At 48.8% G+C, this 13,741-nt stretch overlaps 3 protein-coding genes and 1 long non-coding RNA gene across 5 annotated transcripts; 3 read left to right on the top strand and 1 right to left on the bottom strand.

The window, feature by feature from the left end:
- The first annotated feature begins 212 nt into the window (after positions 1-212).
- On the top strand, positions 213-7,182 carry rapgefl1 (Rap guanine nucleotide exchange factor (GEF)-like 1). The gene is made up of 16 exons (XM_049744376.2): positions 213-681; positions 1,721-1,950; positions 2,988-3,066; positions 3,206-3,416; positions 3,483-3,580; positions 3,674-3,786; positions 3,872-4,039; positions 4,113-4,210; positions 4,337-4,459; positions 4,529-4,707; positions 4,800-4,890; positions 4,961-5,011; positions 5,087-5,174; positions 5,254-5,318; positions 5,431-5,485; positions 5,559-7,182. The coding sequence occupies exons 1-16, from the start codon at positions 428-430 to the stop codon at positions 5,681-5,683; spliced, it is 2,028 nt and encodes a 675-aa protein (XP_049600333.1). The 5' UTR covers positions 213-427; the 3' UTR covers positions 5,684-7,182.
- On the bottom strand, positions 6,400-10,178 carry LOC137841059 (uncharacterized). Its single transcript, XR_011088400.1, has 3 exons — positions 9,846-10,178; positions 8,165-9,761; positions 6,400-8,055 (listed from the first exon to the last, which is right to left on the bottom strand). It is a non-coding gene; the product is annotated as an uncharacterized lncRNA (long non-coding RNA).
- Positions 8,192-9,119, top strand: LOC125983286 (nucleoside diphosphate kinase A 2). Its single transcript, XM_049744418.2, has 4 exons — positions 8,192-8,310; positions 8,372-8,473; positions 8,554-8,666; positions 8,949-9,119. The coding sequence occupies exons 1-4, from the start codon at positions 8,194-8,196 to the stop codon at positions 9,064-9,066; spliced, it is 450 nt and encodes a 149-aa protein (XP_049600375.2). The 5' UTR covers positions 8,192-8,193; the 3' UTR covers positions 9,067-9,119.
- Positions 10,179-10,185: 7 nt separating the features above from the next.
- Positions 10,186-13,494, top strand: LOC125983277 (keratin, type I cytoskeletal 13-like). 2 transcript variants are annotated; one of them, XM_049744401.2, is made up of 8 exons: positions 10,186-10,212; positions 11,771-11,976; positions 12,115-12,197; positions 12,258-12,414; positions 12,477-12,638; positions 12,717-12,842; positions 12,921-13,141; positions 13,227-13,494. In XM_049744401.2, the coding sequence occupies exons 2-8, from the start codon at positions 11,806-11,808 to the stop codon at positions 13,318-13,320; spliced, it is 1,014 nt and encodes a 337-aa protein (XP_049600358.1). In that variant the 5' UTR covers positions 10,186-10,212; positions 11,771-11,805; the 3' UTR covers positions 13,321-13,494. The 2 variants fall into 2 exon arrangements, with proteins under 2 accessions (XP_049600358.1, XP_049600357.1); XM_049744400.2 differs by lacking the exon at positions 10,186-10,212 and having other exon boundaries at positions 10,880-11,976.
- The last annotated feature ends 247 nt before the right edge of the window (positions 13,495-13,741 follow it).

Below are 13,741 nucleotides of genomic sequence, written 5' to 3'. Positions count from 1 at the left end.
GACAGATCTACATCAGCTTTTGTGGGCCTACTTGCCACTTTCAATATGGCGAACGTGCTTACGTATCTCAGATTACTCAACGAGAGATCTATTTGTGTCTGACGTCAAAGGCCAATGACGCTTCACGCTGGTGCTGCAACGTGACGTGACGTTGCTTCCGGCGTGCGCGACTGCAGCAGACGGAGGGGGCGGGGCCAGCGCCGCGTGAACGTGCACTTGTCATCAGAGCGGAGCTACTGGGGGGCGTGCGGGGGCTTTGGGGCGGGGGCGGAGGCTGACGGAGGGAGGCTGCGGCATCCGACCGACGACAAGCGTCGAGCGAGCGAGAGACGCGCGCCTGTGATGTAGACGCGCTACCTGCCTGCCTGCCCCCCGTCCCGACCCGTCCCGTCCCGTCCTGTCCTGTCCTGTCCTGTCCACCCCCACCATGCCGGCGGGGATGAAGCCGCTCGAGAAGTTCCTAAAGAAGCAGACGAGCGCGCTCAGCCGAGCCGGAGGAGGTGGAGGAGGAGGAGGCGGAGGAGGTGGAGGACCGGGAGCCGGACCGGGAGGCGGCGGAGGAGGAGCGGACAAGACCGGCGGGGGGACCGCGGCGTCGCGGCGGAGGGCTAGCCTGTCCCGCGTCGTCCCCTTCTTCAGGGAGACCTCCCCGGAGGGGGGGCAGGCCCGCGAGCTCTTCAGGTAGGCGGCCTCGACGTGCGTGCGTGCGTGCGCGCGGGCGCGTGAGCTGCTGTTTGAAGGAGAAAGAAGGGAGGGGGCCGGGGGTCTGCGGGGGCTGCCGTCGTTACGCAACGTACGGAGCACAATGACGTCACGTACATCCTTCGGCTAAGCAACCTGCAAACGATGACAGCTCGTCATTGTGATTCCACATTTGAAATGCGTGCGTTGTCGCCACGCCGCCGCCGCCGCTATCAGTGCACATGCGACAAGACATTCATGCTGCCTCTGTTGAAATGCTGATTAGTCAATTTTTGCTCTCACACCACGGGAGCAAAAACAGTCCATTGAAAGCTATGATTACGGAAGACTTCAGTTGAACACGTTAGGACGACGCTCATGTTAAAATGACCTCGATTCAGCTCAATGTGAAATCTGGTCTTGTATAGTTGAACACAAAGCGACTAGATTTGCATGGAGCCATTTTTTTTCTTCATGCTTGGCTGTACCTTTGCCATCCAATTCAAGAGCATTTATTTGCTATGCCAGCCACTGTGAGCATAGATGGTCAAACAATAATAATGCCATTACAGTAACTCATAACAGTGCTGTAAACATTTACTTTCACTTTTAACCTAACGACCTGCAGCATTGATTTTTTGAGGACTTCCGACATGCCAAACCGAAAAAAAACAACCAAAAGTGTGAGCACAAAGCACCCAACTGTGGATTTTGCAAACTGTTTTCAGATCCCTTTCAGAAAACTGGAGACGCAATACAAAAGAGTCCTATTTGACACTTGCTTGAATCAAAATCAAGATGACTTTCACACAGTCAGCGTGGCCGAGTAGTCACATCCTTCACAGTTCATGAACACATCCAAGTCAACCCATCCCTCTGATTGGCTGTTAGCTAGCCAAGCAGTGCGCGACAAATAATTGACTCCAGCAAAGCGGCGGCCAAGACAAAAAGCTCAGCAGAATGTGACAACCCTACAAAAACTGTGATTCTGAATCCAGATCCTGATATGGTGACCTTTGACCCCACCCATTCATTGCAGCCCTGACAGCGAGGACGCCCCACCCTGGCCTCCTGCCGGCTCGTCACTCAATGGCTCGGCCGGCGGCGACGCACGCAGCCCGTCTTTGTCCGGCGACGAGCAGAGTTCCGAAGCCAGCCCGGCGGCGGAAAGTGGCGGCGGCGGTGCCGCCGTTCATGCCGACACGCCCCAAAACCTGTTGTTCGCCGTGCTGGACAGCGTGGCGGGAAAACGCTTGGTCAACTGCACAGGTGACCTACACCTTCATTATGGCGCCATCCAAACCAAAAGAGGGAACTGCACACCCAATATCAGTCACATTTATGAAAACCATTAATAAGACATTAATTCCTCCTTACGGGAATTAATATTCAAAAGAGAAAAAATAGTCACGGTGCTAACCCACAGACTTGTTGAGACGTGTACGTGGTTACATAATCGCTGCTGTTATGATAATGCAGTGGGCTCATGCGTGTTTCTACAGGAATGTTGCACACGCGCAGAGTGCAAGATGGTGGGTGCGTGGGAGTAAATGTGTGCGCTTGTTTGCTAACATGGCTCCGCGACTTCCTGCGGATTTCTGATGGGCTGAATAAAATGTCGGCGCATTCAAAAATTATGGAAAGAAGTGAAATTCACGCATCACTTTCACATTGCGCACACGCAGTGTGGTCATGTCAGTTCCTCGGCATCCTCTTACTGTCTCCATGGCAACCATCTGCAGAGGGGGGGGTGCTCTGGCACAACACGCCCACTGCAGTACGTTAGGCTTTCACATATGTGCACGTGTGTGCACATTGACACATGCGCGCATTTTTTTTTGTGACCCACATTTTGTATTTAGATTTGGTTTTCAAATGAGTTGAGGTGTTGACGCGCATTTCCTCGCAAGCATCGTTTGGGAAAAAAAAACAAAAATCATATTTATCCAAAATAATTAAATTGATGAAGCCTAACTTGCCTATGAGAGTGTGTTGCTACTACGCCAGAAGAAAAAAAAACTACAGTAGCAGTTTGGGAAAAGTTGAGCGATCAAACAAAGAGGCTTCAAACTGTGGAAGACCACTTCAAGCTGAGGTTAACACAAAGCAAAAAAATTGTATTTTAAGCAACATAGCTTTGCCTTATGAAACGCTCCAGTTAGCTCAATGCTAACAAACAACGCAAAACGGTACTGATAGACTAACGGTGAGCATTGATGATTGCTGCTGGATTTCGGCTCTTGCGTTGCGATTGTTTTGTATTTGGTCCCAATGTGATGTTTTTGTTTGTGTGTGTGCGTGTGTAGAGACGTTGCTGGATGACTTCATGTTGACTCATCCCATCTTTCTTACGGCCGACGCCTTTCAGCAAGTTCTACTGCAGCAGTATCCTTCATGTGCGCGAGCACACACGCCTGCTTGCACGCGCGCGCGTGGGGCGCCGACCAAACACGCATCGCCGCACGTCTAAACGCTCACGGAGGAATTTTGTTTTGCCTTTCTGCTTCCTTGACGCCACGCTCAGGTTTTGTTTGCATGTGAGGGAGGGGCCAGGTGAGGCAGGAGAGAGGCCTGGAGCGGAGGGGGAGGAGCAAGGAGAGAGCGGTCAGAGTGGGCCGTATGGGGAGGCGGAGCCAGACGACCTCCGCAGGAAGCGGGCCGTGCTCAGCGTGGCCTTTCGCTACCTCGACACATACCGAGAACTCCTGCAGGAGGAGGGAGACAAATTCCCAAAGGTGACCGCACGGCTACACAACAACTACACACCTGGACCAACAACCAACGAGTGTGTGTGTTTGCAGGAATTGTACTTGTGTGCGCTTCAGGAGCTCAGTCGACATCCTGACCTGGTGGACGACGTCGTCAAACTGGAACGCTGGACTCAAATTTTAAACTGCTCGTATGTGCAAATGCGCACACACACGCACACACACACACACACACACACACACACACACACAATGACAAATGTGACGTGTGTGTGTGTGGTCAGTTGCAGCGAGGAAAAGGAGAGCCGCAGGAAGCAAGTGCGACCGCTCTTCCGCCATTTCCGGCGAATCGACGCCTGCCTGCAGCCCAGGGAGGCGTTCAGGGGCTCCGACGAGAGTATGACATTCCCACCCACCGTTGACGCTCCTAATGTGGCATGCTAATCAGAACGCTAAGCTAACGGCATGTCCGCCGCACACAGTCTTCTGCAGGGTCTACACGCCCGACCACTCCTACGTAACCATCCGAAGCCGGCTGTCGTGCCGTGTGGGCGACATCCTGGCGTTGGTGCGCGAGAAGCTGCAGTACAGCGACGAGCGCCCGCTCCTTCCCGGCAAACTGATCCTGGTGGCCGTCACGTCGGCTGGAGGTCTGCCAGCTCGCCGCGTAGGCCCGCCGCGTGCCGGCGAAAGGCTGACACGTGTGTTCGTGTGCGCCCGCAGAGAAGGCGGTGTTCCGGCCAAGCGACGAAGCCGTCTTCACCACGCTGGGGGTCAACACGCATTTGTTTACTTGCCAACCCTCCGAGCTCGACTCCCTGGTCAGTACCCGCTCCAAAGTATGTGGTATTATCAACATCTGCTGTCGCCCTCTGGAGGCCGGGAATGTTCATGACAAATTGAGGAAGCTCCCCCCCCCAATTTTAATGTCACTCTTGCTCCGTCAGCTCCCTCTTCCTGAGGAGATCCACTGGACGCCCGGAGACAGCAAACTTCACGACATGTCAGCCGAAGAAGTGGCCAACCAGCTGGTGGCCTTTGACTGGGAGCTCTTCAGCTGCGTGCATGAGGTCGGCGCCAGCCAGATCCTGAAACGCTTGGCCTCCTTTGTCGTCTACCTGAACTTGAATTCCCTGCAGGTGGAGTTTGTGTGTTATGTGTTCCACGGCGAGCAGTCCCGCTGGCGCCCCCTCAACCTGGAGTTAGTACTACAGCGCTGCAGCGAGGTTCAGCACTGGGTGGCCACGGAGATGCTGCAGTGCCACTCACTGCCCAAACGCATTCAGCTGCTCAGAAAGTTCATCAAGATCGCTGCGCTGTGAGACAAAACTCGCCAACCTCAATCTGTCCCTCCCTCATCTGTCCGTCCAGCCATCCAGATTTTTCTCCTCCTCTCCGTGTGTGTTTCAGCTGCAAACAACAGCAAGACCTTCTGTCCTTCCTGGCCGTGCTGCTGGGCTTGGACAACCCGGCACTCAGCAGGCTGAGGCTCACCTGGGAGGTAATGCGCAAATAACCCGACCCACACTCAACATCTGTGGACGAGTTAACGAGCATGTTTTGTGTGTCAGGGTCTTCCGGGGAAATTCCGCAAACAGTTTCAACAATTTGAAAGCATCACTGTAAGTTTTAGTTTTGGAACTACAAATCAACTACAATGTCCCACTTTTGACATTTGGACGTTTTGCCCACATCAGGATCCTTCTCGAAACCACAAGTCCTACAGAGACCTGATCACCAGTCTTACGCCACCGCTCATTCCCTTCACGCCTCTGCTGCTCAAAGGCACGCACACACACTCTCACACACACACACACACACAACCACACTAATTCTAAATCACACAACTGTTTTGTTTTTGCAGACTTGACTTTTCTTCACGAGAGTTGTAAAACTTTTCACGGCCAACACGTCAACTTTGACAAAATGGTAAGAAAATACTCTCATCCCAGTCTTTCATTTATCACTGAGGGGAAAAAAAAAAAAAAGCAGAGAAGGAAGCACTACAACTTTCTATTGCTAAATTGCTACTTTTGCACAGCACAAAGTGGCTGAAATGGTCCGAAGCATCCGCAGATACCGCAGCGGACAACTGGGTAACACGCATGCACAAACACACACACACGATTGTGTACACAGGAAGCTAATTGTGCTTGTTCCTGCCGGTAGTCATGGATACGGAGACGTCGCCATCCCATTTGCAGACGAAAGCATACGTGAGGCAGCTGCACGTCATTGACAACCAAAATCTGCTCTTTGACTTGTCCTGCAAACTCGAACCCAGAGACGGATAGACCTTATCCCCCCCTCCCCTAAAGGAAGAAAAAAACACGTGAAGGGGACATGCCAAGAGGACACGGTAGGACACATGCAAAGACGGGTGAAGACCGGCCCCACCTCCTCATCTTCCTCTTCAGCCAATCAGGACAAGCTTGGCTGTCATTTTTTTTCCTTCATTTGTATTTGGCCCCGCCCACAAACAGCTAATGACACTAATCACTTCCTTTCTTCACGTCTTTACCTTATTTCCTTCCTCACTTCTTTGCCATCCTTCCTGCTAAACTTAAATCTTTCCTAACTTTCTTTACAGCCTTCGTTTCCTTTTCTTACTTCTATTCTTCACTTCCTTTGTTCTCTTCCTTTCCTTACTTTCTTGTCTTTCCTTATTTCCTTTCCTTCCTTCCTTCCCTGACTTTGTAATCTCACTTCCTTACTAGCTTTCTTCACTTTCTATTTTTGTGTCTATTTGTCACTTTCTTTCCTTCCCTCCTGTCCTCACTTCCTTATTTCGTGTCATTTCTTTTCCTTTTCCTTTGGTCCTCGTTTCCTTTCCTGGCTTCCGTGTGACGTGAGCGGACGCCTCCACCCAGGAAAAAAGGTTTCAACTATTTTCCGACGAAGCACTTTGATGACCCTCTCAGGGCTGCGAGGTTTTGTTTACTTCTTCTATTGTCGTGCGATGACTTCATCATTATTATGATTAATATTGCTCTTAAGATTATTGTTGTCGTTGTTTTTTTTTTAGTTGTTGTGCACAACACTATTTTTGACAAACAAAAGCTGTTTGCTCGACCGACACGTTTCGCAAGGTGTATTGAATCCCCAGGTGAGGTTGAAGCTGGACTTTTCCTTTGAAGGACTGCACAGCACCGATTAAGGACCGTCAAGTCGTCCTCGGATGCTTTTATTAGCAACGTGACAAGATGACAGTCGCTCAGAAAGCCGAGATACTAAAATGTCCTCTCCGAGACAAAATGGCAGTGTAGTTGAAGTGGCCACTTCCCCAAAAAATTAGGGGGCTAGATTGGCTCATGCGCATCGCTCATCAATCGGCAATTGATTTAGTTGGGCTGACTGCTTTCAAAGTGCTCATTCCAGGCTTTGGAGAAAACTACTTGTCACTTTGCTACTTTTATCACTCAGGCGGGGACGTTTGTGTAAATAGCCGCGGTGTAAATAGACGAAACCCACGCAGAATCTATTTTACGTAAAAGCGTCCAGCTTGGTTTTTGCTTTGTCGGCTTTGGGTCGATTGGATGCGGCGGCGGTGGCGGCAGGGAGTTAGCTATCTAGCCGAGCCGCCTTAACACCGAGGACGGCCATGTTGTTTGAAGAACGCAGCGGGCTAGCTAACAAACTAGTCCGCTAGCGAAGGATGACGGACTGTTGACGCTTGAATTTCAAAGTGGGATATTTTTCAAACTGGAGTCTTTGTAATGTGATTTTTCTGCACTTGAAAATCTTGTCATGTTCCTTCCTACAGCTGCAAAAATAAATGCTGACCTGCGACCAATACCTGCGTCCCATTTTCAAGAAGATGTTTGCAGATTTGACACACGCACGCACACACACACACATGCATGGACAGTACTCTAAATCAGTTCATATTGCATGAAATGAGAAGCTAAAAATAGTCAAAGTGGGTGAAGGGTGTCACAAGCATCACATGTTTGTCCATTTGGATGTCGGGCTTGAAGGTTATTTTGATTGGGCGCAAAGTCAGCAGCAATGCCATCTAATCCCACTAATTAAGCTTTGCTAGCTGTTTCCACTGACACCAATCAAGTCGAGTCAGCGGCGATTCCTGTCATCGGGATGCTCATCCAATCGGAAAGACCGGACTGGTGACCCCTCCCTTCTCCCGCACTGCCCCCCTCAGCCTTTAAAAGTTTTTGCACGCCGCTCATCGTCCCGGCTGAGCTCTCGACTGCTGACCGACCTCCGAGCTTCTTTAAGGTAACGGTGCAGTCTTCCTGCCTCTGCCTGCTTTTCTTTGTTTGTCTCGTGTTTTTTTTAAGGGCAAACTTTACAGGATGGAAAAGATCAACTTGAAGAAACCATGACACATGACCTTTATGTTTTCATCCTCCCTGCAAAAAGCAAGCTAAATACGAACCTTGAATGTTTTTGATTGAAAGTTGTCATTTATGTTTATATTGGTGTGAATGGTCGCTTGAATGAGGAGGGTCATGGCGGACAGGGTTAAGTGTCCAATCATGTCAGCTGTCACTTCTCCCCTTTGTCACATGATCCACAGGCAGCTGACGCTAAAGTTAGCATCAGGGAGGGCGGGGCTGGTGTTGGTATGTTCCGATAGGGAGCTGGGGCGGGCGATGTGTGTCTTAGGAGTGGCGGGCACTTTCATTATTTCTCAATCTCGTATTGTCTATGAGAGGTCACCAAAGTTAGAACATGCAAACACCACACAGGAGAGCAACCACATTCAAACCCAAGCGTCAGAACTGCCTTGCCAAGTGCCAAAATGTGAAAAACACCTGATAATTGTGATGACATGCGTGCAGACATGGAGCGAACTTTCATCGCAGTAAAGCCGGACGGCGTCCAGCGAGGCCTGTGCGGCGAGATCATCAAGCGCTTCGAGCAGAGAGGTTTCAAACTGGTCGCCTGCAAGATGATGCAGGTATGCAATATTCCGCCATATTCTGCCTACACTCCGACATTGCGTCGCTTTTGTGCGGCAGGCGTCTGAGGATCACATGAAGACACACTACGCCGACTTGAAGGACACGCCCTTCTACGCCGGACTGTGCAAGTACATGGCGTCCGGACCCATCCTAGCCATGGTAACGTACTGAGTCGGCGTCACGTGAGCGGGCGCTCGCCGTCGTAAATGGTACCATGCTTATGACTATGTCCTGCACAGGTGTGGGAGGGGCGGAGCATTGTTAAGCTGGCGCGAATGATGCTGGGAGAAACCAACCCGGCCGAGTCCAAACCCGGAAGCATCCGAGGAGACCTGTGCATTGACATCGGCAGGTAAGTCCTCGTTGGGCGGCCATTCTGAGCACACTGCTTGTGACGTGTCATTCCATCGGTGACTAGCGGCTGTGACATCTGGCTAGGTAATTAGCTTCCACACAACTCATGACTCATCATTCGAATTAGAGATTTACATTATCGACACTCGCCATCTGTATCATGACTGGCATCAGTTTGAGTATTTAGCATCCATGCTAATTAGCATGAATGCTAAAGACGCCACTAATGGCCGGTCATCCAGCTGAGACGAGCATCTGTACAATTTTTTTCCCCCCCCAGGAACGTGATCCACGGCAGCGACACAGTGGAAAACGCCAAGCGCGAGATAGATTTGTGGTTCAAGGCTGCCGAGATGCTCAACTACGCCCCCTGTGCTCAAGCCTTCCTCTACGAGTAAAATTCAAGAGCGACGGAATGCGCTTGTCAATAAAGCCTCATGAGAACAGGTCACACTGTGATTTTCACTTTTATTGTGCGCTTGTATGTGCATTAACTGTGGACAAATCAACTTGTGAAACATCTGATTTCTTAAACTTTGCTAAGCCAGCAACATTTCAACTTTCTGTACATACTCTTATTTAAAAGCTATTCACACCACTTCAGCCGCACAACTTAGAAGACTGACAAAAACATTCCTCTGACAAAATATTTCCCAACATGTTTATTTAATCTATTTATTTGTTTGGTCATTGATCTTCTAGATGTCATTTAATTGGTTTTCTTTTTCTGCCTGTATTGGCCGTGATAAAGCCATAACTGCTGAATTGGCACAAAATATGAACTGAAATGAAAACATGCTTTGTTGACATTACCGATAATATTAAACTGTAACCCAGCCCAGCAGGAATTTGCCAGAACGTTCAAAATACCAATCCTACTGAAACACTGGCCCGTCTGCATGAATGCTGTAAATGCACCAAATTACGCTTTAAAATTTTCACACAGTAAATTTACTGGTCTCATAATTTACTGAAATACTTAAGCGGTTCAACATCAAACCATCAAAAGTTAACTGGACTTACGTTTCCATAACTTGACTTTCTTGCACGGGCCGACTCTGCAGCGTTGAACTGTGTGTGCAAACAGGTTAGACTAAAATAGAATGAAATAATTGATGATTAAAAGAAGAAATTACTGCTCTTATAAACCCAACAAACGAGCATTTCGCAAGTTTACCTCTGAAACTTGTGGTGCAGCGCACCTGCTGCCATCTAGCCCACACATTCTGGCTGCGAGCCCACCAGATCACGTGACAAACATGAAAATTGCCACAGGGTGGCACTGTTTTTCTCTTCAACGAGGCTCAAGCAAAATCTGGCCACAATCACGCCTACTATCGATGCCTTCAAAGACTCCTTCACATTCACAGCATATTCACAGATAAAATTGATCATAAAATCGACTTCCTTCACTATTTCAACCCTCGTGCACACACATAAAAAGAAAAAGACACATAACCACTCCCTCGTGGCCGCATTCATAAATACTGGCATGCACACATGAAACACACAACCACACAACCACACAAACTAACACACGCCAGGTAAGAATATTGCATTGTGGGTATTTGAACACTGGGCAAATTATGATTGTTGCAACATAACCGCAACACTCCACACGCATACACACAAACCACTAAAAAACAAAAAACAAAAAAAACGTGTGGGTGTGGTGGGTTTCCTAAAATGACTGGAGCAGGTTTGCGCACATACAGCGTCGCCACGACAATGGCACACCTTGATCATCGCACATTTCTAAAAACAAGTTTGATCTTGACTCGGGCGAGTAAGGGGGGCGGGGGTGGGGGGGGGAATGGTAATCACCTTGGACGTTTCACCTGTCAATCACACGACTAACACGTCTTTCACACACTTGAGCAATAAAATATTGATGACTTTTTTTTATGATTTATTGTGTTTGAGCTATGGGAGGAAAAACAAAGATTCAAACGAGTAATCATTTTTCTGTAAGGCACTTGCACAAGTGCATAATCTGGCCAGTTATGTCCACAATAAAAAATATGTCAATATGTCAATGATGTCAAGAGTACGGAAGAGGATTAGGGCCAGTGAAGAAGAAAAAAAAAAGGGTGGTGACAGGATTCTGACTTTTTTTCTCAGAGTTCTGACTTTGAAGTCAGAATAAAGTCAGAATTCTGAGGAAAAAATTTTCAGAATCCTGTCACCCCCTTTTTTTTTTTCTTCACTGGCCCTGATCCTCTTCCGTAGTACGGAAGAGGCCTCTTCCATACTCTTCTGTACAAGAGTAACAGCAAAGTCCTAAAAGAGAAGAATTAAAACAAAGGAAATAACATACAATACAAAAAAGGTGAGAAGAAAATGCAAAAAACTTCAGGGAAGTGACTGACAGGTGATATAGAAATGTCCACACCTACAACATAAATTCTTCATGTAGGTGTGTGCATCCATTTGTGTGTGAATCAGTTTGAACAGGTAAATGTGTTAGTGGGTCTCAGTGTGTACATAAGTCCTTGTATGTACTATATTTTCAAGCCTTTAGTCAATCACACATTTAGCCAAATACATCAAAACTCATTGGACAGACCCACCCCAAGCAGAGCCAGCAAATGAGCCCAATGTTGTATAATGGAGCCCTAAGTTGATGGATCACCTGACCTGAATCCAATTGAGCATGTATTTGACTTGCTAAACTAAAGGCAGGAAGATGTCCCAAGCAGCAAATGAAGACGGGATCTAATCCAGCATCTGATTATGTCAATGTTGTCCGCACCTCCATCCGCATGGGATTGCAAAGTTTTACTTCAGATTGTTCCTTTTTGCTCATTGTCCGTGTGCTGGCCGGGCATGATGGTGCACGTTCACCATTTTGAATGCTTCAAATTCCAGAGGGGGTCTCAAGTGAGATATAAGGAGGCTTCCGTTGCTTGCGGCGCATCCAGAGCCCCTGTCTGTTGAACATGACATCCTTTGCTCGCTCTCTTGGCTTTTCAACTGGAAGCCGTGTCGGCTCCCGGCGGGCCCCCAGCGTGTACGCCGGCGCCGGGGGCCAAGGGGTGCGCATCTCCAGTGTGGCTGCTCCTCGGTGTTTCTCCTCTGCCGGTGCCGCCTTTGATTTGGCAGATGCCCTGGATGTGCCAGACAGCGATAAGACTGCCATGCAGAACCTGAACGGTCGCTTGGCGACCTATTTGGAGAAGGTGCGCAAGCTGGAGGCGGCCAATGGGGAGCTAGAGCTGAAGATCAGGAACTTTCTTGAAAACGCCAGCATGCTGGAAAGCAGAGACTGGAGCGCCTACAATGGACCAATTAGGGACCTCCAGGAGCAGGTCAGCGTACCACACCCACAATGTACTTAGGATAACATAAAATGTATTTAAAATAGCATTAATTTTTCTGATGACATTTTTGTTTACTCCCAACATTTGAAAACCTTTGCCATCTCTGTGAAATATTGTCAATCGTAGATCTTTGACGCCACTCGCACCAACGTGTCTCTCCAACTGGACATAGATAACGCCAAACTGTCGGTTGACGACTTCAAGCTCAAGTGAGTCCAACACACGTCAATCATAACGCTACACGCTTTGACGCTTCTCTTTGACTTGAGGTACAACAACGAGTTGGCTATGCGCCAAGCGGTGGAGGCCGATCTGGGCGGTCTGAAACGAATACTGGATGAGTTGACGCTGAGTCGCTCCGACTTGGAGATGCAAGTGGAGGTTCTGAAGGAGGAACTGATCCACCTCAAGATGAACCATGAGGAGGTGAGAACAGCCTCAGCACAGGCCACACGGGAAGTCCAACTAACCACCTCTGCCATCCACAGGACCTCCTCGACATGCAGTCTCAGATGAACGGACAGGTCAATGTAGAGTTAAACGCTGCCCCTCAGCAGGATCTCTCTGCCGTCTTGGCCGAAATCCGACAACATTACGAGAACGTCACCTCCAAGAACAGCACAGACCTGGATGACTGGTTTCAAGCCAAGGTGAATGTCAAATCTCAGTGTCTACCTATCTAAACAATCATTCTGCTTCTTCTTGTCCTAAACCTGGCCAATATCCAGACAATTGAGCTCAATAAAGAAGTGGTGACAAGCGCCGAGACCCTGCAGACGTCCAAAAGCGAGACAAGAGAATCGCAAAGAACTCTCCAGGATCTGCAGATCCAACTGGAAGCGGAACTCAGTCAGGTGAGCTCCCAGCAGACTTCCTGTTCACCGTATCTTTTTTTTTTTTGTTTCTAACTGCTTCGATTGAACGAATATTAGAAAGCGGCTTTGGAGGGAACGCTGGCCGAGACACAGTCTCGCCACGCCGCCATGTTGCTAGGTTACCAGAGGCAAGTGGAGGGCTTGGAGGAGCAGCTGGTTCAGCTCAGAGCTGAAGTGGAGAAGCAGAAGGTCCAGTTTTCTGAGCTTCTGGACATCAAGACTCGATTGGAAATGGAGATCGCAGAGTACCGACGCCTGATTGATAGCGAGATGCAGAGGTGGGAGGCGGAAACGTCATAAGAATCCCCCAAACTAAAAACCTCTTCGTCATGTGATTCGTGTTTGTCATGTGACTTTCTGCAGCTTGTCTGAAGTCAGTAGTGCCCACCACCATCTGGCCACCATCGCCAAGGAGACCACAGACGACGACAAAGATGACAGCTCAGAATCTGAATGATGTCATCACAATAAAATAAAAAAACGTGACAAACTGATGTTATTTTTTTTTTTTTATCAACAGCACAACTGCTTATTCTTATGATTCCGCAATCGGCGTAGGCGATGGTGCATTATTTCAAAACAATGACGCAGTCCATCACTTTATCAATCAAATAAACAATCTTGGACCAGATGGTGGTCGTTTCAGGTTTGTGAACTCATTCCTTGCACTGGTTGGACCAGCAAAACCAGTCAACATTTTGGAGTCAAACAGCTTGGAGGCACCTCACAAGTGGGTTGGAGGTAGTGGTTGTCACCTAGGGCAGTGGGGTGTGTTCCGGGCCACTTCTCTAAAAATGTATGAGGTGCAAACATACCGGCGCTGTGAGATGATAATTGGCTGTTTGAGGCCTCGGGAGATCGCAACCCCACCAGGATGT

Source organism: Syngnathus scovelli, chromosome 16, assembly GCF_024217435.2.
Source record: "Syngnathus scovelli strain Florida chromosome 16, RoL_Ssco_1.2, whole genome shotgun sequence".
NCBI classification, from domain to species: Eukaryota; Metazoa; Chordata; class Actinopteri; order Syngnathiformes; family Syngnathidae; genus Syngnathus; species Syngnathus scovelli.
Note: the sequence above shows the minus strand (reverse complement) of the source record. Positions and strands in the feature narration are given on the sequence as shown.